The sequence below is a fragment of the Arvicola amphibius genome, chromosome 4 (genome assembly GCF_903992535.2).
Source record: "Arvicola amphibius chromosome 4, mArvAmp1.2, whole genome shotgun sequence".
NCBI classification, from domain to species: Eukaryota; Metazoa; Chordata; class Mammalia; order Rodentia; family Cricetidae; genus Arvicola; species Arvicola amphibius.
The window spans coordinates 41,221,301-41,247,843 of NC_052050.1; the positions used below are offsets into that span (position 1 = coordinate 41,221,301).

At 42.0% G+C, this 26,543-nt stretch overlaps 1 protein-coding gene across 1 annotated transcript in view; it reads left to right on the forward strand.

Annotated features, from left to right (window-relative positions):
• Positions 1 to 217: 217 nt before the first annotated feature.
• The window catches only part of Crlf3 (cytokine receptor like factor 3), a 40,903-nt gene continuing 14,577 nt past the window's right edge, over positions 218 to 26,543 (forward strand). Inside the window, exons 1-5 of the mRNA XM_038326772.1 lie at positions 218 to 408; positions 19,503 to 19,710; positions 22,914 to 23,001; positions 23,993 to 24,170; positions 25,333 to 25,555. Of these exons, the coding sequence (XP_038182700.1) occupies positions 280 to 408; positions 19,503 to 19,710; positions 22,914 to 23,001; positions 23,993 to 24,170; positions 25,333 to 25,555 (826 nt within the window). The 5' untranslated portion in view covers positions 218 to 279. The remainder of the gene's footprint in view (positions 409 to 19,502; positions 19,711 to 22,913; positions 23,002 to 23,992; positions 24,171 to 25,332; positions 25,556 to 26,543) is intronic.

Here is a 26,543-nt window from a genome sequence, read left to right on the forward strand (position 1 = left end):
CGTATTCACGTGTTTCTACTAATGCCTCCACTTGTTGTTTCCTGAGGAAGCGTCCAAGCCGGCACAGCACAGAGGCCGGGTAGGCGGCGCCACAGGTCCCACTCGCTCTGACCAGGACGCCATTAGAGCGTGTACCCCCCGCCCCCTGTCAATCAAGCGGTGGGGGGGCGGGGCGTGATGGGCAGGGCAGGGCGGGGCGGCGCTTCCGCTGCGCGAGGCCGCGCGGGGCCGCTCGCGGGAGCCCGGCACAGTCGGGAACCCGGCGGGTTACGCTGCCGGATGAGGGAGGCGATGGAGCCGGAGCCAGAGGTGCTGCTGCAAGAAGCCCGCGAGAACGTGGAGGCGGCGCAAAGCTACCGGCGGGAGCTGGGCCAGCGGCTGCAGGGGCTGCGGGAGGCGCAGAGGCAGGTCGGAGGGCCGCTGCGGGCCTTGGAGGGCGCGGGCCATAGGGTGGGCGCGCGCTGCGGGAACGCCCCGAGGCTCTGAGGGGGAAGGCAGTCGCCGACCTGTTGGAGACCGGTCCTGGTGAGGTGGGCGCTGCAGAGTTCTTGAAGGGGAGACAAGTTTGGGGGAGCGCCCCTAAGCCGCCGTGTGGGGCACTTAGTGGAAGTAGGGGTGGCGTCGGAGGTTGAGCCACCGGAGCAAAATCCGAGGGATCCCAGAGAAATGACCGAAAAGAGTCGGGAGGAAGGGAAGGGGGCATAGTGAGGGGAAGCCTGTGGTAGATACTCAGTTTAGAAAACCTCGGGGCATGACCTGGGGGCAGTCAAGGTGGAGACGAAGTAGACACGGAGAGGGAAGGAGTAAGGAGAAACGGAGAGGTTGAGCAGCAATAACAGTAATGCCGAATGAATGGGGTTAATACTTGAATATCTCACATGATCGCAAATGCCTTGAAAAATTATTGAGCGACGGGCTAGAAGTTTAGGTCAAGGATGTTGAAGTGCAGAAGGAGGAACACAAGATGTTTCAGGGAGGGTATACAAAGGTGAAGGGAAGCGGAAAAGCAAATTTAAAGAAAGGACTGACTCCTAAAAGGAGAAGCTAAATATACTAAATATACTTTCAAGTGGTGCGGTTATCTCTCCACCAGTAAAGGGCCAGCAAGATATGGGAAGGCCACATGGCTTCTCTCCACTCTCAAAGGTGTACAGGATTGGATAGAACCCCCTGCCAATGGTGGATAAGACCGATAATCCTCAGGGTACTATTAAGTGCTTAGTTAATGCTTTTTGAGTAAATGGCATTTCATCAAAATCTCTCTAGGCCTGACTTGCTACGAATGCACATCATTACTTTGGTAACCTACATGCTGCCGTGTTGAACCATGGTGACAGTGCTGCTGTGTTAACAGTGCCTTTGAATGTCGTCATCACCAAGAATTCTCCATAAACTTTGGGTTTTATGTATTTTGAATCTGTGTAGAACTGGTGTAGGCCAGGCATTATTTTGGGAGAAAAGTGGGATCAGAATCTGGCTATGACTCGAGATTAAACGTGATTTAGTGGATACTTTCAAGGTCTTCCAGTGCACACATCTGGATTTCCTTTTGAAAGATCTGTGTTATTCCTTCTATTATTTTGAAATGTTCAAAAGTATGACTTTAAAAGTAAGTGTAGCCGGGCGGTGGTGGCGCACGCCTTTAATCCCAGCACTCCGGAGGCAGAGGCAGGCGGATCTCTGTGAGTTCGAGGCCAGCCTGGTCTACAAGAGCTAGTTCCAGGACAGGCTCCAAAGCTACAGAGAAACCCTGTCTCAAAAAACCAAAAAAAAAAAAAAAAAAAGTAAGAGTAAAATACCTCTTTGTACATACTATCGTCTAGTGTGAGGATCTTATCCTGTGTACTTTTATCATACCCACCTCCCACTATACTCCCTTTAGCTTTAATTAATTAATTTTTGGTTTTTTGAGACATGGTTTCTTTGTGTGACCCTGGCTGCCCTGGAACTTGCTCTGTAGATCAGACTGGCCATGAATTCAGAGATTCCCCCCTGCCACTGCCTCCTGTGTGTTAGGATTAAAGGCAAAAACCACTACCCACCTGCTTATTTTATCTTATTTTTTTAAATACAGCTCTTACTAAGTAGCCAAGACTGTCCTGGAACTCATTATGGGATAACAGGAATGTTCCACCACACTTGGCTAAAGAACCCCTTAATAAATGACTTAATGCTGCCTGGTGGTGGTGGTGCACACCTTTGATCCCAGCACTCAGGAGGCAGAGAAAGGCAGATCTTTATGAGTTTGAGAACAGCCTGGTCTACAGAGTGAGTACCAGGGTGGACTCCAAAACCTAAACCCTGTCTCAAAAACCAAAAAAAAAAAAAAGTAAATGACTAATGTTTCGGCCAGTTCAAATATCTTATACATGAGCATGACCGTAGTTTATCTGCCCCAGCAATTAGGCATTAGTGTTGGCACTAGAAGAATGAAGTAAGCACCTGGGCGTAGCACTTATTAATTTTTGTGTGTATATTGAATGTAATTTTAGTGTGATTCCCCACCCTAGATAGTTAAAATGTTCAGTTTCTAAACCTAGGTGTGTGGGTGTGATAGAACACTTGCCTAATAGATTCACGGCACTGAAAAAAAAAATCTAACCCTATGTTCTTTCATTTTATATTTACTTATTATTTATTTATTTTTTGTTGTGTTGGGCATAGGACCCAGGACTTTAGGCATGCTGGAAAACTGCTCTGCCTCTTGAGCAATTGAGTTTTGAATCCAATAATTTAAATACAGAACATACTCCTATAATTAGTGTGGTTTAGTATGGTTTTCGTTTTGTTTTTCTTTTTTTGAAAGGCATTGTCTCATGCTTGACACAGAAAACAATAAGAACACATCCATCACAGTTTGGATTTCTGATGACATTACATTCTGACTACACCAAGTCATAGTGTCAATCTCCTTTGTCAGCTGGGATGTGTTTTGTTCTAGTTGTGAGTTATCCCAGCTATTTCTAACTGTACTTGTTCAGATTTGTAGAATAAAGCTCCTGTCAAGTCTATTTTCTTTCCTTTTTCTTCTTTCTTTCTTTCTTTCTTTCTTTCTTTCTTTCTTTCTTTCTTTCTTTCTTTTTTTCTGGGAGCGGGGGTTGAGACAAGGTTGCTCTGTAGCTTTGGAGCCTGTCCTGGAGCTAGCTCTTGTAGACCAGGCTGGCCTCGAGCTCACAGAGATCCACCTGCCTCTGCCTCCCGAGTGCTGGGATTAAAGCATGTGCCACCACCGCCTGGCTTAAATTTTAAGAAAGTTCTATGTTACAAAATATTATCAAAATGAACAGGTGCCTTTGTTTGTTGGTTAGGATATTTTTAGAGTTCCAGTCATTTTCAGATTGATTACATCAAGTATATGTGTTTTGAGTAAAAATGTTTTGAGAATGATGAGAAGAACTGAGAAGAAGGGATGCTGCACTGGCGATATCTTTACTTGGTTTTGACTTTTTGTTTTGCCTTTTGAGACAGGGTTTCTCTGTGTAGCCCTGGCTGTCCTGGAACTCACTCTGTAGACTAGGCTGGCCTGGAAGGGATGGAGCTGGATGGTAGCAAATGCCTTTTGTCCCAGAACTCTACAGAGCAAGATTCAAGGTAGTCACCAAAGCTACACAGAGAAACTCTATCTCAAAAGGGGGTGGGGGTGGGGAGGATGGAATCCAAGGCTACACCCCAAGCCCAGTGTTTTTTCTTTTTTCTTTGTAATAAAATTCACATCATGTAATTCATTCGGTGGTTTTTAGTGTACTCACAAAGTTATTTAGCTGTAGGAACTGGAGAGATGGCTCAGAGGTTAAGATGGCTGCTCTAGAGGACCTGGGTTCAATTCCCAGCACCCACATGGTAAATAAATACAGTTCTATGCACTCTCCTGGCCTCCCAAATCACCACACACACTCACACATGCATGCATGTGTGGGAAATACCCAAACACATTTAAAAAATAGTTTAAAAGTTAATTAAAAATTGTTTAAATCATGATGTGTTTATTCCAGAATGTTTTCATTATGCTCCAGAAATACTGTGTATTTATCAATTGTCACTTTGAGTAACCTAATAACAACCTAAGCTATTGTCTATTTTTATGGATTTACCTTTTCTGGACCTTTCCTCCTTCCTCCTCAGCTTCCTTCCTTCCAACAAGGTCCCAAGTAGTCTCCACTGGCCTTGAACTCTCTGTGTAGCCAAATATGACCTGGAACTTCTATCCTCCTGTCTGTACCTCCCAAAAACTTAGATTAGAGGTATATACCATCACGCCTAGTTTAAGTGGTAATCCAGAACCTCGTGCATGCTAGCTAGCTACATCCTTAGACCCTATGCTAAGCATGTTGTATAAGCAGAATCATGCAATATGAAGTCCTTCATGACTGCCTTTCTTGGCTTAGAATGTACTTTCAGCCTGACATTGGTGGCATACACCATTATTCCCACCATTTGGGAGGCAGAGGCAGGTGGATCTCTGAGTCTGGTCTACAGAGTTAGTTCCAGAACAGCCAGCGCTACACAGAAAAACTCATATATTGAAAAACCCAAATAAATAAGTAAATAAAAATTTAAAAAATGTATTTTCAGGATTCATTTATGTGGTAGCGTTTTTTAGTACTTAAGTCCTTTCATGGCTGAATAATGTTTGTGATATGAATACATCTTGTGTTATTTATCCATTCACCAGTTGTTAGACAATGGGGTTTATTCTGTGTTTTAATAATTATGAATTGCAAATATCTCTGTACAGTTTTTTATGTGGGCGTGTTTTCATTTTTTTTAAGAACATACCTACCAATTACTAGATCACGTGGTAACTTTTATTTATGATTTAACTGTTTCACAGATTCTTGGCATACATTTTATCTTTCCTTTGGTTTCTTACCATTTAAATTTTTCTCATAACTTTTGTCGATTGTTAAGAAGTGGTGTATATGAAAGTCTGGGGGAAGAAGGATAAAAATCTTTTAAATTATTCTGTCAAAAACATGTAGCAGTTTCTCCTCTGTGGTTAAGTTTAGGCCCTGCCCTCTGTTTTTAGAGAAAAGGAAGTTCTGTGTAGGAATGCAAGGGCTGTCTCTGACTTACTGTTTTGGTTTTTTGTTTTCTTTTTTGAGACACGTTTTCATGTTCCTTGGCTAGCTTTGAACTGAAGATAATCTTTTTTTTTTCTTTTTTTTGGTTTTTCGAGACAGGGTTTCCTTGTAGTTTCTAGAGCCTGTCCTGGAGCTAGCTCTTGTAGACCAGGCTGGTCTCGAACTCACAGAGATCCGCCTGCCTCTGCCTCCTGAGTGCTGGGATTAAAGGTGTGCGCCACCACCGCCCGGCTTTTAGCTGAAGATGATCTTAACTCCTGCCTCCACCTCTGAAGTGCCAGCAATACAGACCTGTCACCCAGCCCATCTTACTGCTTAAGTAAGTTAAAGGCTAGAGATATGTTTGGTTGACAGGAAGGCAGATAATGCTCACAGTAGCCTATTCTGATGCGGAAATCATTAAGAATGGTTTTCTCTACCTCCTGGAATCCTTGGTACTAAGGATTGAACACCAAAGAATTAAATAAATCCCACTCTCTGAAAGTACACCTTTGTTCATTCACCCAGTACATGTTCGTTGTGTACCAGAGGTAACTTCTAAGTCCTGAATACTGAGGTCACCTTCATGAATTTACTTGTCTTTGGTGCTTGATAAGTAGGGTATCACCCCTAAAAATAAACAAGACAAGCCTGAGTTGTTTTGTATTCGTTTTAAGATTTTACATCCACTGTATTTTTCAGCATTTGTGCTATTTCTAGATCAATGTCGTTTCTGCCTCCAAGCAGAGATTGAAGGAAAGGATGCCAGCTATCCACTCAAGCCTAGCAGCAGTAATACCTTGAGGACATTGCTACAGTCTTTGGCCTGACACTTGAATTTTACAGATCCAGAAACTCCATCTGTCAATCACTGATGGGGAGGGGCAGTTACAGCTCACCCTCTAAAATGACTATCTTGCCTTTCCTGTGTCTTTAGTAGGGTGAATTCTGTAGCCTCCAGGAACTAACCAACACAAGTCTTGGCTCCCTCAGAGTATGTGCTGCCTTCCTAATTGAAGTGCTGTTTGGTGGAGGCTCTACCCAGCTCTGACCAGTGGTGACGCCTGAATACTTGCTACTGTAACTGTGGTCCAAGACTCTCAGCAGTGACTTCATCTTGAAAAGAATGCAGAATCTTATCAGACCAGACTCATTGAATCTACTTTAGCAAGATTCCTAGGTGTGATAAGAAAACATTAAAGGGCTAGAGAGATGGTTCAGTGGTTTAGAGTGTATACTGCTCTTGCAGAGGACCTAGGTTCTGTTTCCAGCATCCATGTCAAGTTGCTGAAAACCACTTGTAACTCTAGCGTCAGGGATGCAATGCCCTTGACCTCCACAGTGCCTGCACTCACTCCATAGTCCAGCACTCATATACACATACCTCCTACACATAGCTAATGAAATAAAGAAAATACACTAAAGACTGAGGTGCATGTGCTCAGAGCACCTTACCATTTCAGTAGACCTTCATTGATTTCTAGGGTTTAAACTAAGTGGATTTTCATAAGTTGCCTTGCTTTTTTCCTACAATATAAAAATGTTGTTTGGGCGCTGGGCGGTGGTGGCGCACGCCTTTAATCCCAGCACTCGGGAGGCAGAGGCAGGCGGATCTCTGAGTTCAAGGCCAGCCTGGTCTACAAGAGCTAGTTCTAGGACAGGCTCTAGAAACTACAGGGAAACCCTGTCTCAAAAAACAAAAAAAAAATGTTGTTTGGGGCATGGTGGTGCATTTTGGAAGTCCTAACACTTAGGCTAGAGGAGGATGGAAAGTTCTACCCTAGCCTGAGGGACCTAGTAAGACCCTGTCTCAAAATAGTGTTGAAATATTATACATTTGAATGTTAGATAATTGTACAAAAAATGTAAGGGAATAACTGATGATCTTATTTTATTTTTATTTTTTATTTATTTATTTTTTTTTTTTTGAGACAGGGTGTCTCTCTCTCTCTGGCTCTGGCTGCCCTGGAATTAATTAATGATGTAGGCAAGGCTAGGTTGGCCTAGAGATCCTCACAGAGATCCTCCTGACTCTGCAGCCCCTTCTGGGACTCAGGGCTTGCATCAACATGCCTGGATGAATAATTGATGATCATTTTTGTTTGTTTGTTTCAAGACAGGGTTATCTGTGTAGCTTTGGAGTCTGTCCTAGCATTCTCTTTGTAGACCAGGCTGGCCTCAAACTCCTAGAGATCCACCTGCCTCTGCTGGGATTCAAGGCCTGTGCCACCAGTACCCAGCATATAATTGATAAAGTTGATAATTTTAAGCCAATGACTATCTAGCATGTCTTTTTGTGACAGTATAGCTCTCAGAGTAGCTGAAGTCTTGCTGTCCGTTCTACATCTGCCTTCTGAATAGTTTGTGTTATTGATCATGCCACCACTTGGCTAGCAACTTTTACTATCTATAATGTAGCCAGTGAATAAGTTTATATATACTGTGTTTTTATTTATAATTTATCTGTGTGTATGTTTCTTTTCTTTGAAGTATGGTCCCATTGTATCTCTGATGGCCTAGAATCCACTGGGTAGTCCAGGCTGTCCTCAGACCTTGTTATTCTTCTGCTTCAATCTCAAGAGTGCCGGTATGATAGACAGTGCCACAGGCACCATGCTTGAGTTGCATTCCTGCTGGAAGATCCTCTCAGTAACTGTGTCACAGTATTAGACTAGCTTAGTTTTTGTTTTTTAGATAATTGATTTTAGACTACTTCTTGAAGATTTAATTAGTATCCTTGTTTTGTTTTTTCTTCTTTGTAAGACCAGGTTTTTTTTTTTTTTTATAGATTTTTATTCCCATAGGAGTTGAAAACACAGAACAGACTAAAGATTCATGAAGAAAAACAGGTTATTTCAGAAAACCAAGACAGGAAGTCTTAGCTCCGTGAAGAAAAGAAAGCTATTATTGCTGCTTTTATCTCTCACTTCCCCTTCTGTTGCCATTTTGAAAACAGTAAGGAATCTGTTTAGATGTAATTTGGTGCAGCAGTAACACTGTTATAATACCCTAAGAAAACATTAAATATAGATCTAGGGAAAACTAAGAACAGATAAAGTCATCTAAAAATAACCCATAATTACAATTGTAGACAGCTTTAGTTAGCATTTTGGTATATCTGTCAATGCATATTCTACAGAGGAGAGAAACTGCTCTATACCTAACTATGTGTCTATTATTTTTCTTTTGGTTAGCAGTATAAGCATTTATTAAAAATATTTTCTCAAAAAATAAAAAAAGTTGCCAGGTGTTATGGTGCACCCCTTTAATCCCAGCACTTTAGAGGCAGTCGGATCTCTATGTGTTCTTGGACAGCCAGAGCTGTTATACAGAGAAACACTGCTTCAGAAAACAAAAAAACAACATTTTTTTCCAGGTTTGGGATGTAGCTCTGGAGCAGAGTACTTAACCATCATGTACAAAGTACTTTTACATGCAGAGGTAAAGAGATGACTGATAAATAAATACTTCAGAAGTTTTTGTTGGTAGTAGGATGAAATGTATTGACAAATATGGCAAAATATAAGTAGAAATCTGTAGGCAAAACTAAATAGTTGGAATAATGAGTGGGTGAGCCCATATAACTCACTCTGTAGACCGGGCTGGCATTGAACTCAGAGGTCCAAATGCCTGTCTCTCGAGTGCTGGAATTAAAGGTATGTGCCACTACTGCCCAGCCGATATATACACACACTTCTAAATAAATTTATTTATTTATTTTTGAGGAGTGTGTGTGTCCAGATGACTGAACCATATTCATACAGTATTCTCCAAGGCCAGAAAAGGATGTTGAAGTTATCGGAACTGGAGTTACAAGTAATTGTGAACTGCCTAAAATGGGTGCTAGGAACTGAATCCAGTCCCTTCAGAAGACCAGCGAGTGCTTGTAATATGTTTTTTTTTTGTTTTGTTTTATATATATATATATATATATATATATATATATATATATATGAGTGTTTGCCTGCGTATCTGCATTGTGTGCATGCAGTTCCTGTAGAGGCCAGTAAAAGGCCTCTAATCCTCTAGAACTGGAGTTACCAAGCTTTTATCCACCATGTAGGTGCTAAGAGCAGCATATGTTCTTAACCACTGAACCTCTCTGCAGCCCCCATCATACATATAATTTTGATAGAGAAAAACACTTTTTTTTTTTAAAGACAGGGTTTCTCTGTATCTTTGGAGCCTCTCCTGGAACTAGATCTTGTAGACCAGGCTGATCTCGAACTCATAGAACAGAGATCCATCCGCCTCTGCCTCCCGGGTGCTGGGATTAAAGGCCAGGGCTACAACCACCCAGCAAATTGCACTTATTTTTAAACTGGTAAGATAAGCTAATTTGCTTTCTAGAAAGTCTGTCAAGTATAGGAATAATCTTTCATTATTGAAGGCTGTCAATGATACACTTATTGCAGTTATTTTACTTACTCTTTTTATTCAGGGAATCTACTCAAATTTGACTTTCCTGATCATCTATTTCCTTATCTGTAAACGAAGATAAAAATATATTGCTTATGCTGGGTGGTAGTGGTGCATGCTTTTAATCCCAGCACTTGGGAGGCAGAGGCAGGTGGACCTCTGAGTGTGAGGCCAGTCTGGTCCACAGAGAGTTCCAGGACAACCAGGACTATGTAGAGAGGCCCTGTCTCAAAAAACGAAAAAGAAAAGAAAAGAAAAAAAAGTAAATAAGAAGTACTGTGTCCAGTGAAATAGCTCAGCAAGTAAAGTGCTTGCTGCATATGGCTGAGGACATGAATTTGAATCTGGAACATGTGCAAAGGTGGAAGGAGAGAACCAAATCCAGTTATCCTCTGACCTTCTCATGTATACGACGGTGCATGACACATCCCATCACACATACACAGAATAACAATAAACACAAATTTTAAAGGGGGTATTTAAAATGTTTAGCACAATGCCCAGGACATAGGAAATTCTCAGCTAATTAGTATAATTAGTATTAGCCACAATGATAAAAGCTACTAAATATTATTCAAAATGACGTCATTGCTTCTACTGACAACTTTCTGTATTCTTTCCCAAAATGAAAATTCTTTTTGCTTTGTGAAGTAGGCTGGCTTGAAACTTGTGGTATTTTTGCCTTAGGCTCTGGGATTCTGTAATTGTAAGCGTGTGCCACCATGCCCAGTAGAATGAGGTTGTTTTTTTTGGTTTTTTTTGAGGTCAAGATCATGCCTTATTCATTTTTACAACCCCAGTTCCTGGCACATAATAGACCTCAATAAACATGTGAATGAAAGCCTTTATAAATGTGGGTGTAATTTTGCAGAGCTCCTTCTTAGATTGTGATCTTATTATATTCATTCTCTTCATTAATGCAGTTAATCAAGAGTTAAACATCTGTCTCATCATATGGTTTGGTTATCTCCTGCTGCATAATAAACTGTTAAAAGTTCAGCAGTTTGGAAGCAAAGGTTTTAGTTCTTTGATGTGGCACATTCATAATCCTAGCACAAAGGCTACACGAGGAGGATTTCTAGGAATATGAGGTTGGCCTGGGCTACATAGTAAGACACTTCCAAAAATTTTTTTGCCAGGCAATGGTGGCACATGCCTTTAATCCCAGCACTCGGGAGGCAGAGGCAGGCTTGTCAGCTTGACGTCTAGGTGGGGAGGACAACACTGGGCCTAGAGCTCAATTTCCTGGTGTACTAATTTAGCAAACTACCAAATCATCCCATATACTTTTTATTTTTAAAACTTTTCAAAAAAGACAGTCATGATGGCACATGTCTTTATCCCAGCATTCAGGAGACAGAGGCAGGTGGATCTCTGTGAGTTGGAGGCCAACTCTATATAGAGACTTTCAGGATAACCAGGGCTACGTAGAAAGAGTCTCTGTCTTGAAAAAAATACTTATTTACTACTACTACTACTACTGCTACTACTATTATCTCTGTAACCCTGTCTGCTCTGGAACTCACTCTGGAGATGAGTTCCTCTGTCTCCTGAGTACTGAAATTAAAGGCATGCACTAATGCTGGGCTTCAAAAATAATTTTTTAAAAGAAAGTTTCTTTTTAAAAAGCTTGCATGTTCCCTTCCCCCAACAACATTAGTGAGCAACAAATAGCGGCATAGTGACCCATCCCTACAGGAATGCTACTTTAAAGACCAGTTGGTCTACATAGATCCAGATTAGCCTTGCCAGGGCTACATCTCAGACTCAATCTTTTTTTTTTTTTTTGGTTTTTCAAGACAGGGTTTCTCTGTGGCTTTGGAGCCTGTCCTGGAACTAGCTCTTGTAGACCAGGCTGGTCTCGAACTCACAGAGATCCGCCTGCCTCTGCCTCCCGAGTGCCGGGCAGACTCAATCTTAAAAACAAAGCTGAAGCTCAGTGGTAGAGCAGTTTCCTATTCCTAGCTGTTTGTGGTCATGGTTGTTTGTGTGTGTGTGTGTGTGTGTGTGTGCGTGCATGAGTACATGTACACAAATGCATGTGGAGCCTGGAGTTTAATGTCAGTGTCTTCTTGACTGCTTTCTGCCCTAGTTTATGAGACAGGAGTCTCTCACTGAATCTGGAACTCACTAATCCTGCTAGACTGTCTGCCAGTAAAACCCAGTAATTCTCTCTCCACACTCCCATCCCTACCCAGTGCTGGGATTACAGATGGACACCTCTGTGCCTAACTTTTTCCATCAGTGCTGGGATCCAAACTCATGTCCTCACACTTGTGGCATAACATACTTTATTGATGGAATTATCAGCCAGTAGCCCCTGTATATTCTTTTTAGTTTTTTGTTTGTTTGTTTGTTTGTTTATATTTAACATGATTTCTTTATTGAATCTTTGGGAATTTCACATCATGCATCCCAATTCTGCTCACCTCCCAGTCCCTCCATATCCTCTCTTTTCCCTGTAGTGTCCCAACAACAACAACAACAAAACAAAACCAAAAAAACCAAAACCAAAAACAAAACCAAAAAAAGCAAGCAAACAAAAACAAAACAAAAAAAGAATCAAAACAACAACACAGCAAAACAAAACACCAACAAAAGGTGACTTCCCTCCTGCGTCTTTCCCACCTTTCCAACACCTCTTCACTCCTCCTGGTGGGCTTGGGAGCTGTGACGTGTCACACAGTACACCCTTTTCTCCAATCGTCTTTACTTGCATGTTCATTGCCATGAGTCACTGTTTCTGATTTCTGGTACACCATCATCACTGGGTCTTCACTAAAACTCCTCTTGGATATTCTGAGGTCTCTCCAAATCATGCAGTTATTGTTCCATGGACCAGTCCCTTCATGAGCTCCAACAGGTCCTAGATAGGGTAGATGTTAGGCTTGGCCAGCCTCACGCCCACCTGTGGGTGGTAGTTGAGGTGGTCAATACAAGCCACCAGGACACCCCCCCTCAGGTGAGAGGTGGGGTCATCTCTCCCGAGTGCTTGGGTGGAGGGACAACAGCTCGCCAATGAGGGTAGGGGCCAACTTGGCTCTTTGATTCCATCATGAATGGTTCCCATGGCCCACTGAGGTGACATGGGCCACAGACATCAACATAGACCCCAGCTAGAGCTGGACCATGATCCTAAATATGGCCCTCAGCAGCAACTTGAGCCTGTATGATATCCTGGTTCCAGGTGGAAGCACAGGCCATTCAGATCAGGGTGGCTCTGGTGGTGATATGGCCCCTGAGCACCAAGGCCATAGGCTGGGACCACAGACCCAGATGTGGTCCTTGTCAGGTCTGGATGTCACTGTTGCCCCCGGTGGCAGTGCTGGCCACTCAGATTGGCACAGCCCCACCAGCAGCATGACCCTCAGACATTAACATGGATCTTGGGCATCCATGTAGCCTTTGAGGGTAACAGGAACCTCAAACATCAACACAGGCCTTGGCTGAGTAGGGCCATGGACCCAGACATGGCCCTGAGCTGCAGCTCTGGTCCGGACATCATCATGGCGTTAGTAGTGCAGGCCACTCAGAGGTGATGGCCCCCACTGCAGTATGTCCCTTGACCGCCAATATGGACTCAGGTGGCTGGCCTGACCTTGAGCATTCACACAGCCCTCGGTGGCAACATGGGACACAGACTTCAACATAGACTCTATGTCAGACATGGTCCTCAGTTAGCTAATGGTTTTTAAAGGTAGTTTGATTTTAATTTGACAGAACAATTAAGAAAATTCTTAGATTAAAGCTGGAGGATAAAAGTTTTTCTATAAGTAATAAAAATAGGTGTTTTAGAGATGATAGTTTAGATTCCAGTTACTTTGCTTACATCATATTTTACTTTGTTAACATATCAAATATATGTTGCACCTTTTTATTTTATTTTCTTCAATCTTTTATGACTAGGTCTCTTGTAGCCCAAGATGGCCTAAACTCTTTATCCTCCTATGACAACCTAAGTGCTTGATTATAAATATGCATAGTCAAGTCTGGCTAGGGATGTCTTTTTGTTTGCTTTGTTTTTTAAGACAGGGTTTCTTCTGCCTCTGCCTCCCATGTGCTGGGATTAAAGGTATGCACCACCTCTGCCTGGCCTGCTAGCGATATTTTAATTAAGGTTTTACATACATTTTATGACTTTATTTTTATTTTATGTGCATTGGTGTTTTACTTGTATGTATGTCTGTGTGAGGTGTCGGGTCTCTTAGAACTAGAGTTATAGACAGCTGTGAGCTGCTATGTGGGTGCTGGAAATTGTACCAGAGTCTTCTGAAGGAGCAGCCAGTGCTCTTAACCATTGAGCCATCTTTCTAGCCCCATTTTTTTTTTTTTTTTTTTTTTTTTTTTGGTTTTTCAAGACAGAGTTTCTCTGTGTAACAGCCCTCAAACTGATAGGGATCCACCTGCCTCTGCCTCCTAAGTGCTGGGATTAAAAGCACGTGCCACCAATGCCCGGCTCCAGCCTCACCCCCACCCTTTTTTTTGGGCTTTTTCGTGACAAGGTTTCTCTGTAGCTTTGGTGCCTGTCCTGGAACTAGCTCTTGTAGACCATACTGGCCTCGAACTCACAGAGATCCACCTGTCTCTGCCTCCCAGGTGCAGGGATTAAAGGCGTGCGCCACCACCGCCCGGCATCACCCAGCTTTTATGACCTTTTTATAACTAAACTCGGGAAGAAAGTATGTAATTTGTGTTGTTTGGTATCAGTGGGTAGTGTTTTGTGAGCTCATCATCTTGTTAACTTTCAAAAGTTTCTGTAAGAGGGGAAAAAGTTAACTATAAATTTAACTCAACTTGCCGGGCGGTGGTGGCGCACGCCTTTAATCCCAGCACTCGGGAGGCAGAGGCAGGCGGATCTCTGTGAGTTCGAGGCCAGCCTGGTCTACAAGAGCTAGTTCCAGGACAGGCTCTAGAAACTACAGGGAAACCCTGTCTCGAAAAACCAAAAAAAAAAAAACAAAAAAAAAAAAAAATTTAACTCAACTTTAGTGATACTTTGTCAGTTTTAATGATCTTTTTTTTTAAAATATTTATTTATTATGTATACAATATTGCCTGCATGTATGCCTGCAGGCCAGAAGAGGGTACCAGACCCCATTACAGATGGTTGTGAGCCACCATGTGGTTGCTGGGAATTGAACTCAGGACCTTTGGAAGAGCAGGCAATGCTCTTAACTGCTGAGCCATCTCTCCAGCCCCAGTTTTAATGATCTTACAACCCAGGGGTGGTGATGACAGCACACCTTTAATCTCAACATTGGGGAGGCAGAGGCAGTCAGATCTCTGAGTTCCAGGACAGCCTTGTCTACAGAGCTAGTTCTAGAACAGCCAGGGCTAAATAGAGAGGGCCTGTCTCAAGAAGAAAGAAAGAAAGAAAGAAGGAAGGAAGGAAGGAAGGAAGGAAGGAAGGAAGGAAGAAAAAGTTTTAATGATTTATCACACTCGAGAGGTTTCAGTAGGAATTCGGAATGTGACAGTGAATATAAACTATACATTATGGCTTCCTCCTGAAGACCTTGACTTGCCTGCCATTTATATGTTTTTTTCTTTCTTGACTGGTCTAGAACTTGCCTTGTAGACTAAACTGGCCTTGAATCCACAGAGCTTCTCCTGCTTCTGCCTTCTGAATTCCAAGATAAAGGCATGGCTGGCTATTTATATTCTTCTTTGTTATTGCAAACAGAGATATTGTTGTCCTAGGTCAGTGATTCTCAACCTTCCTAATTCTGTGACCCTTTAATACAGTTCCTCATGTTGTGGTGACCTCCCTCCCAACCATTTTTGTTGCTGCTGTTATGAATTGTAATATAAATATCTGTGTTTTCTGATGGTCTTAGGTGAACCCCTGTGAAAGGGTCAGTCATTTGACCCACAGGTTGAAAATCACCTTCCTAGGTGGCTAGGTAGCTTTTGAAGCTGATGGTTATTAGCTACTGTATGGTTTATGCAGGCACAAGGGATGTGTGGTGTAGGAGCTAAGGGTAGAGTGCTTACTAGCATTCATGAAGCCCTGGGTTGGGCCCACAGCACCACATAATGCCTGATGTATAATCCTAGCACGTGGATGGAGGCAGGAGGATCAGTTCAAGGTCATCCTTGAGTCAACTATATAACAAGTTCAAGGCCATTGTGGGATACATCTAGAATAAAAAAATAGAAAGTGTCTTCAGGCAGTACTAAATTTACTGGTTTTCCTGGAAATCATTTATTTATCAACATTGTTTCACAGTATAGCACTGGCTAGTGTGGAACTCACTTCATAAACCTCTGGTTACAGAAGTGTGCCATCATGCTTGGACCTTCTGTAAGTACAAACCACCTCAGTAGAGAGAACATGGCTCCAGGAGTGAGGTGTGGGAAGTGCAAAGGCTTGCTAAATTGTGTTTTAGAGCTGGCTTTCCCTCTGTGTGAACATACTGGGCCACTGGATACACCTCAAATACAAGGAGATTCTCTTAATCAGCAAAGCCTCTATTTTAAAACTTTTCACAAAGTGAAGTAAATGTACTTGATCACTTACATGGTTAGATTAGTGTAGACTGAGCTTTAAATTGCAAAATATTTTTTGAAGAAGAAAATGATCTATGGTAAAAACTGGTTTGAAATGGCAGGGGTTGATATTCTGTGAACAAAGAACAAATTTATGATGCGTACACAGGTTTAGAGATGGGTTTTCCCTTCCACAGTCCTCACTGCTAATGGTTGCATACTTCCTTTTTTCCCCTAAGGTTCTGAAACAAAAACAAACATAACATGGGCTTGCAATCTCTCAGGGAGCTTTTGAATTCTTTCTAAAGAGGAAATTGACTTTACCTAACCAGTGCACTTCCTGCACATGCTGTATCTGTTAAAGACCCAGGCAGGGCCTTGCTGGCCCAGTGCTCAAATGCAGAGTTTCCTCTTAGAAGGAGGTCTGAAATGTAGCACAGTGCTCTGACGTGATGACTTTATTCTATCTGTATTGCATTTATACATCAACTCTGGTCTTTGAAAAGGTAGGTTCTGGGCCTGGGATATAGCTTAGTTGGGAGAGTACTAGCCAAGAATGCATGAAGCTAGGCATTGGGGCATTGGTGTTGGAGAAGTGGGGGGGGGGGGATCAAGTTCAAGGTCATCTTGAACTTCGTAAGAGTTTTGAGCCAGGAGATCTTGTTCAACAAAAAAAAGAAGTTAGAGTGCAGTATGTAGAGCCTGATACTGTACAGTACTAACAACGCAAAAATAGTAAGGCAGCCAGGCGTGTGACACATGCTTTTGATCTGTGAGTTGAAGCCAGCCTGATCTACAGAGTGAATTCTAGGACAGCCAGGGCTACACAGAGAAACCTTGTCTCAAAAAAAAAACCAAAGGGAAAAAAATTCATAAGACATTCTTTCTGGTTTTTTTGTTTTTTCCATTTGGTTATTTGTTTCTTTTTTTTTTTTTTTTTTTTTGAGATAGGGTTTCTGTATGTAGCTCTTGCTATCCTGGAACTCACTCTTTCACTCTTTAGAACAGGCTACCCTGTAACTCAGAGAGATTTGACAGCCTCTTCCTCAATGCTGTGATTAAAGCTTCTTGAAACTTTTTTGTGGGGAGAAGAGATATATTTATTCTTGGTAGAGAGAGAGAGAAAGTACTTATAGTTAGCATTTAAGTGAAAGAGGGTATGTGAGATAAAGATCTTCTGTCATAACTCCTAGAACAAAGACTTAATCACAGAACCAATACTTGTTTCAATTATTAGCTAGCCAGTCTAGCCAATCATTGAGTTCCATGATCAGTGAGAGATCCTGTTCCCCAAAATAAGATGAACAGTGTTCTGGGAAGACATCTGTGCACGCCCTCATGCACATGTGTGCACAGGAATACACACAGACATAAAAGTAAAGTAAAGCAGGTTTGTACAAATACAGATGACAGCTACAGCAACAACAAAGCTGAGTATGGTGACACATGCTTATCATCAAGAGGCCAAGTGAAACCATTGAATCCAGAAGGAAAGTATTATATGATCTTACTTATGTGGAATCTAGAAAACGTCCAGTTCATAGAAATGTGGAGTAGAATAGTGACTAGCAGGAATAAGGCGGAAGAGTGAGATGGTGGCTCCAAGGCACAGTGCTTTAGTTGTGTTTGATGAACTTATTCTGGAGCCTGAATGTACAGGATAGGAACTGATGTCTGTACTGTAGTGTATTTTGCAAATTACTAATTGAGATCTTCAGTGTTCTTACCACATATAAAAAAAAGTAATCATTGGGCTGGTAAGATGCCTTGTTGGATAAAGGTGCTTGCCCCAGTTGTGACAACCTGAGTTCAGTCCCTGAGGCTGAACTTCCACATGGTGGAAGGAGAGAAATAACTCCCAAAAGTCATCTTCTGACCTCTACTTACAAGTGAAGGCCCAGGTTCTGTGGCCCAGGAACACCTACCCCCCTGCCCACCCCCAGCACACGCACTAAATACATGTATTTGTTTGCTTGCTTTTTGTTTTTTGGTTGCTTATTTATTTATTTTGGGGGCAAGTTTCTCTTTACAGCTCTGTATATTCAGGAACTCACTCTGTAGACCAGGCTGGCCTCAAGCTCACAGAGAGCTGCCTGCCTGCACCATCTGAATGCTAGGATTAAAGGGATGAATCACTACACGGGGCTTCATCTTGCATTTTTCACTATAGATTACATTCTTGTTGGGTAATACTGGAGAATAAAGGCAGTGCAGGTGGCCAACCTAGACAAGGATTTTGAGTTTATGTCATTGCTCAGTTGTTTTCCCCCAATATCTGATGTCTGATTCTCTGTAATGGGAGCGACATTTTTTTAAACCAGGTTAAACTTGTTTCGGTTTTGTTGTTTTGGCTTTCTGAGACAGGGTTCTCTTTGTAGCCCTGACTGTCCAGGAACTCAATCTGTAGACCAGGCTGGCCTCAAACTCACAAAGATCCGACTGCCTCTGCTTCCCAAGTGCTAGGATTATAAGTGTGTGCCACCATGCCCAGTTAAAAATGTGTAATTTAGCCGGGCGGTGGTGGCGCACGCCTTTAATCCCAGCACTCGGGAGGCAGAGGCAGGCGGATCTCTGTGAGTTCGAGACCAGCCTGGTCTACAAGAGCTAGTTCCAGGACAGGCTCCAAAGCCACAGAGAAACCCTGTCTCGAAAAACCAAAAAAAAAAAAAAAAGAAAAAAAAAATGTGTAATTTATTTTTAAAACTTTTCTTTAGCTACATTAAGCTGGTTGTGGTGGCTCACACCTTTAATCCTAGCACTTGGGAGGCAAAAGCAGGTCGATCTGAGTTTGAGATCAGCCTGGTCTGAAGAGTGAGTTCCAGGACAGCCAGAACAACATAGAGTTTTTTGTTGTCCCCTCCCGGCCAAGAAAAAAAAGAAAAGAATAGATAACTATGTCAAGAGATGCATACATTGATACATAACTGAAGTATCAACTGACTGTATATTTATATCAAAACACACTGCGTACCTTAAGTATATAATTTAATTAACAAAAAAATTCTTTGTAAGACAGGGTTTTGCTGTATAATCTGAATAGTCTTCAAATTTATGAGGCTTTAGCCTCAGCCTCCAGAGTGCCGGTTTTACAGGCATGTTCTATCATGCTTGACTACATTAAAATTTTCTACTAAGCTGAGGCTAGAGGATTGTAGGATCATAGCAGGCTCCATGCCTGAAGACCCTATCTTTTCCGACCCCCCCCCCTTTTTTTTAATAAGTGTGATCTGGGCTGATGATGTGTCCTGTAATCCTAACACTTGGGAGATAGGAAAATTTATTTGGGGCCAACCTAGGATTACATAGTAAGGCCGTGTCTTAATTAACTAAAGGGGAGGGAGCACGGTGTTAATTCAGCAGTAGAATGCTTGTCTAGCATGTGTGAGACCCTAGGTTCAGTCCCGACATAGCATACCATCTTTTTTTAATGAGCGGAAGATGGTAGTTGTTTGGTACAATTAGGTAATTATGAATGATGCCTATACTTTAACTTTTTCTAAAGATTCTAAATTTGAGTTTTTGTGTTCTTTTTAGATAAAAGAGAGTGCTTCACAGACAAGAGATGTCCTCAAACATCATTTTAGTGATTTAAAAGGAACTCTTGGAAAGCTGTTGGATGAGCGATTGGTGACCCTTTTGCAAGAGGTGGACACCATTGAACAGGAGACCATCAAACCATTAGATGACTGCCAGAAGCTCATAGAGCATGGAGTTAACACCGCAGATGACCTGGTCCGAGAAGGTGGGAGTCAGGGAACCTGTTAAATCCTTGCAGACCGATTTCTTAGGATACTAGCAGGCTTCTTGCCATCTGAAGGGTACCTGGAATGTTTCTGCCTTGAGACATTTTGTAATACAGGACATAGATATGCTGTGAGGGACCCTAGTCTAAGCATAATCAAAGTATTGATTGGGATCATTTATTAAAAAAAAAGAGTACTTCAGAAGGTTCTATGATTATGGTATTTAAATCCCAATTTTTCGAAGGGGTTATGCATTACATTTTAAAAATTACATTCTTCCTCTCTGTGTGGGGGAGTAGAGGCTCACACATGCCACAACATATGCATAGAGATCAGAGGACCACCAACAAAGTTGGTTCTCAGCTTCTACTATATGTATCCCAGGGATAGAGCTCATATCAGCAGGCTCGGGGGCAGGTACTTTCACCCACTGAGCAGTCCTACTAGCTCATCCATTACATTTTCAATCACTTACTCCGCATGTAATTTCAAATTTATTTTCACAACTTTTTATAAACTTTTGTTTATTTACTGTTTTGTTTTGTATTTTTGAGACAGGGTCTCATATCATTGTCTAGAATGCCATGAATTAATTCTCAGCAGTGCCCCTGACAAAGCAGCATGGGTACTGGGCTTGCTGGGTTAAACCATCATACCTAACTTCATTTTTAGTTGTTTTTGAGGGGGGAGGTGAGGGCAAGTGAGACAGGGTTTCACTGTGTAGCCCTGGCTGTCTTTGAACTTGCTTTGTAGACCAGGTTGGTCTCCAAGTCCCAGAGATCCATCTGCTTCTGCCCCCCAAGTGCTGGGATTAAAAGAGGGCACCACCACCAGTTTCAGTTCTTACACTCCAGGTTTTAGGCAGGTTTCGTTGTTGTTAAGTCACCTGTAAGTCTCAGATCGTTCGTCTCTGTCTTCCTTCTGTGATAGGACTTTCTTCTTCCAGTACAGACATTTTGTTAGGTGTATTAAATAAAACGATCACAGTTCTGTTCTTTGGGTTTTGTATGTAATTCAGTAGGAGTCATGCTGAGTAAGATCTAAATTTTTACTGAAGAACAAAGGAGTCTGTCTGGGGAAGTATAGGACAGCCCTCTGTGGGAGTTCCGCAGAGACTGAAGAAATTCATCAAGCAAAGGATTCTGAGCAGAAGTAACATCAGGAGTGGAGTGAATGTCAAGGATCTGTGTCAAGCTGGACTTACATAATTGGTTTGGCCCAGGCCTCACAATTGCGTAGCTAATTGTAATCCTCAGTGAGACATGTTTATTTTTTACTGGCATAATAGTGCCTTTGAGAAAATTCTTTTTAGCAGAACCACAGAATGTCTTCCCCTTGAGGCTTTGAATTTGGACACAGACCCAGAAGTAGGTCAGCACAGGGCTGGCGTGTGCACACCAATAACAGTGAGGGCTGTGATTTCATTTCTGAAGATAAATCCTTTGAGGCATGTACTTGTTTGTCATAGCACTTAATGCTTGAAGTTTTTTATACTTTTGAAACATTTTTCATTTCAAACTCTTTCCCCCTTCTCCCTACAGAGAAGATAAAAGCTTCTCTCTGTGTAATTTATTAAGTTTAAGCATTTTATTTTTATAAGTATTTGCCTTCATGTATGTGTATGTACACCACATGCATGGTGGTGCCTGTGGAGGTCAGATTCCCTGAAAGTGGAGTTACAGATTGTTGTGAACTGTCATGTGGTGCTGGGGAAAAAAAACCTAGGCTCTCTGTAAGACCAAGTGCTCTTAATCCCCGAGCCATCTCTTCAGTGGTGCCTCATAACCCAGTCTGACTTTGAACTTCCTATCACCCTGCCTCTATCTCCCTAGTGCTAGAGACTTAAGGCAGCATTCAATATGTCCATGTTTTCTTTTAGTAAAGAAGGTCATATTCTCCCAGAAAAGTTGAGTTCATACTGGCAAGATGGCTTGCGGGGTAAAGGTACCTGTGGCCAAGCCTGATGGATGACCTGAGTTTGATCTTGGGACCATGTGGTGGAGGAAGAGAACTAACTCCTGCAGGTTGTCCTTTGACTTCCACAAGTGTGCCATAGTATCGTGGTATACACACACACACACACACACACACACACACGAACAAATAAATAAATAAATAAATAAATAAATGTAGTCATAGTTTAGTTAACAAAAAAAAAGCAACAAAAACCTTGAGTAGTTCCATTTGGATGATGTAACACTATCCTTCATCATTTTAGAGGATGTAGATGTTGGTCATTTTCATGCCCTGTATAAAGCATTTCCTTATTCTGTTGAGTCATTTCTTTTGTTGTTGTTGTTGTTGTTTTGGTTTGGTTTTTTTTGGTTTTTTCAAGACAGGGTTTCCCTATGTAGTCCTGACTATCCAGGAACTCACTCTGGAGACCAGGCTGCCTCTGCCCGGCCTGATTGGTGCTTTAATGTATAGAGTGCTTTCAGGGAGATCTGACTGCATCATTCTACTTTCATTTTGAGACAGGGTCTCGTTATATAGCACAGGCTTGTCTCAGACCTCAGCCTCACACGTGCTAAGATAGTAGTCATGTACCACCTCAGCTGGCATCATTTGACTGTTTAAGATCCTATGTCCTTTTGCTGCTCTTTGGCTAATATTTTGTTCCTGTTAGAACTGATCAAGAGGAGCCAGGAGTGTGAAGGCTCACCCCTGGAATCCCAGCACTCAAGAGTTAGAGGCAGAAATAGCTTGTTATTTTGAGGCCAGCCTGGTCTATATAGCAAGTTTCAAGTCAGCCAAGATCTTATCTTGAAGAAGTCAGAAAAAAAGGGCCGGCTAGGTGTCTCAGTGGGCAAAGGAGCTTGGTACCAAACCTGACAGCCTGAAGTAAGTCCCTGAAACTCGTGTGATGGGAAAAAATAACTGCATCTACATGTGTGCATATCTCCCCAGTAAATTACTGTAAATAACAGAACAGGATGGGGAACCTCACGAATTGATAAGGAGGAATGAGGAGATGTCGCTGGCCTTGTGTTCTGTGTAATTGGTTGTTGAGCTACATCTGCAGTTAGAGAGCAGTCGTACGTCTTTGTTCTCTCTCACCTGCAAAGTCGTTTTGAGAATTTGATTGTGTGTCACTTGGGAATTAACTTGCAGCAAAACAAGAAATCCACAGGAGACATGAGTTGTATTGGTTAAAAATGTGCCTGTTTTTTTACTTACAAAATTTTTTTACCCTCTGCTGTAGGTGAGATCGCCATTCATGGAGGTATAGAAGAACATAATGATAAATTGTGGAATTTTACCAAAAAGGCCTCCCACATTCAGTTGGACAGGTAAAAGAGACAGTCACTTTTGGACTTATTTTTAAGCATTTAAGTATTTTGCCTTCCTCCCAATCTTGACCCTCCCACCCACTTGGTCCCCATTAAAAATTCTGATCACAGGAAATAGAGAATCTGTTTTTTGGGCAGGAGAGATGTCTCAGCCGCTAAAGGCCAGGCTCACAACCTAAACTATAAGAGAATCTGTTTTTCAAGGTTTTACTACTCACTGGCATTACTAGTAGTGTCAAATGACTCTGGTTGAAATCTTTGACATAGTATTATTATAGATCTTTTTCAATTCCAGTAGTTAATGGAATTGTTAAATTCTAAAAAGTCTGGTGCCTGCTTTGAAAGCAGCACTAATAGTGAAATTAGAGAGATATGGAGACGGTTGTCGTGGCCTCTACACAGAAAAAAAATCCATCCTACTTCAGTAAAGGAGATTTTTTTTTTTTTTTTGGTTTTTCGAGACAGGGTTTCCCTGTAGTTTCTAGAGCCTGTCCTGGAGCTAGCTCTTGTAGACCAGGCTGGCCTCGAACTCAGAGATCCGCCTGCCTCTGCCTCCCGAGTGCTGGGATTAAAGGCGTGCGCCACCACCGCCCGGCTAAAGGAGATATTTTGATATAAACTCCACAGTTGTGATTTTATCAATTTGTCTTTTTCGCTGTTATTTTTTGGTTTTTGGTTTGTTTAAGGTGGGGTATCTCTGTGTATGTAGGTCCGGCTGACCTCTGATTTGTGATTCCCCTATCTCAGTCTCCTGAGTGATGGGATTATAGGCACATGCTACTACACAGTTTATGGTTTTTTGTCATTATTATAACAATTGGGGAAGAGACTCTTCATATACTATAAAGATGAAAGCCCTCATGAAGACTCCAGCTTCTTAAGAATTATTTGCTGAGGCCTTGAGGGCTCTTGTAGCATATGACTAAAATAGTCCTTGCGTTTTCATCTCCATGTTAAGCATGTCTTAAACATATGAACTTTGTTTCCTTAGCTTACCAGAAGTGCCTTTGCTAGTTGATGTACCCTGTTTATCTGCTCAGTTGGATGATTCCATTCTCAACATAGTGAAAGACCACATTTTTAAGCATGGAACAGTAGCTTCCCGCCCACCAGTACAGATTGAAGAATTAATAGAGAAACCTGGAGGCATCATAGTGCGATGGTGTAAGGTATGTATCAAGTTACAGAAATGGCCTCATACATTATGTGTTTGTGATTTGGGCTTTTAAGATTTATTTATTTACTTTTTTTTTGAGGCAGGATTTATCTGTAACAACTTTGGCTGTTTTGGAACTTGCTGTGTATACCAGGCTGGCCTCGAACTCAGAGATACACCTGCCACTGCCTCCCAAGTGCTGGGATTAAAGGCATGTACCTCCACTGCCACGCTTTGTTTTGTTTTTCAAGACAGGTCTCTCTATGTAGCCCTGGTTGTCCTGGAACTCATTCTGTAGACCAGGCTGGCTTTGAACTCAGATCCGCATGCCTCTGCCTCCCGAGTGCTGAGATTAAAGGCGTGCACCACCCCTGCTGGTTGGAGCGGGGTGGGGGGATGTTTTATAATTAAAAGCACAGGGAATGTGAACTGAGGTGGTTCTTCCAGTGTCAAATAACGAGCTCAAGTTTTACTTTCTTTTGTGGAGCTGGCAGTCAAACCCACCATACCACCAAGCTGCCCCCAGCTCCTTGAAAGGACTTCTTAAAACATCAGTGTCCCCAGGCATGGTGGCGCACTCCTTTAATCCCAGTACTTGGGAGGCAGAGGCAGGCGGATCTCTAAGTTTGAGGACTCTGGGCACCAGGCACACACGAGTAGATGTAAGTGAAGGCAAAATACCCAAACAACATAAAATAAAATTTAAAAAGATTTAGTTGGACAGTGGTGGTGCATGCCTTTAATACACATAAGTGGAAGGAAGGAGCCAGTTATGGTAACATCATAGCATTTGAGATGACAAGGCAGGAGGATGGTGAGCTCAAGGCCAGTCTGGGCAATATTGCAAGACCTGCTCTCAAAAACAAAGAAACAAGCGAAAAGAAACAGAAGAAAAAGAAAAGGAAAAGCAACTGGATATGGTAATGCAAATTTATAATCCTAGCTCTCAGGAAGCTGAAGCAAGATTACCATGAATTCAAGGCCAGCCTGGTCTACATTTAGTGATACCCTACCTATCTCAGGAAAAACAAAATGGAAATAGTGATAAACATATTGCCTGTGTCCTCCCCTTAGTGTTCCATATTGCCCCTATTCGGCAAAAAATTCAGGATTTTGTTTGGATGTCCCCATTTTTTTCATGGTTCTTACCTAACTTAAAAAATGTTTCTCCACAGGTGGACGATGACTTTACAGCTCAAGATTACAGGCTGCAGTTCCGTAAATGTACTGCAAATCATTTTGAAGACGTGTATGTAGGCTCTGACACTGAATTCATAGTGTTGCACATAGACCCCAATGTTGATTATCAGTTCAGAGTCTGCGCCCGAGGAGACGGCCGGCAGGAGTGGAGTCCTTGGAGTGTTCCCCAGACAGGTCACTCCACACTGGTGCCCCATGGTATGCGCCTAGCTTGTCACACCGGCTCAGTGGGGTGTGGGGACGCTTACTTCCTGTGCTGAGAGTGGTGCACAGGTAACCACTCTCCTAAAGATAATCTTGAACTGAGAGAACGTGGAACCTGCCTTTACTTAGACCACTCCATGTAAATTGTTTTCATCAGCTCTTGTGCTTATAATTTAAAACTGAGCATCACCAAAGCCACACGTTGGAAACAATGCCTAGGATACTGATTTATTTCTTTCCTTCTTTCTTCTTTCTTTCTTTCTTTCTTTCTTTCTTTCTTTCTTTCTTTCTTTCTTTTTCTTTCTCTCTCTCTTTCTCCCTCTCTTCCTCCCTTCTTCCCTTCCTTCCTTTTTTAATTTAAAGATTTTATTTATTTGTACATGTGTATATGTGTTCACATGTTTGCTGGTGCCCACAGGAGTTGTTGGAGTTATAGGCAGTAATCTGACTGAAAAGGGATGTTGGGAACTGAACTTTGGTCCTCTGTGAGTGGTCTTTACCAGAGTCATCTCTCTAGCTGTTTTTGTTATTGTTACTGTTCAAGACAGGGTTTCTCTGTGCAGTAGCACTGGCTGTCCTGGAATTTGCTTTGTAAGCCACACTGACCTCAAATTCATAGACCTTCCTCAGCCTCTCAAGTGCTGGGGTTAAAGGCGTGCGCCACCACCACCTGACTTTGTTTATTCATTTTTAATATGCTACTGTCGGTTGAACTCAGATCCTTATACATGCTAATAAATATATGCTCTATTATTTACAAACTATTAAATTTGAAGAGATAGAAGATGACCATCATTTGATTTTTCAATTAGTACAGGAATTTACCAGAATCGTTTTTGTTATTTGTGGCTCTAACCCCAATAGGCAATATGTTACTAAATCTTTTATTAAACTTAGCCAGGATCCCTCTAAGTAGTTACTTTCATTCAATTCTATTTAATATTTGTATTCACTATACTTTTGAAAAGATTATAAAAATTTT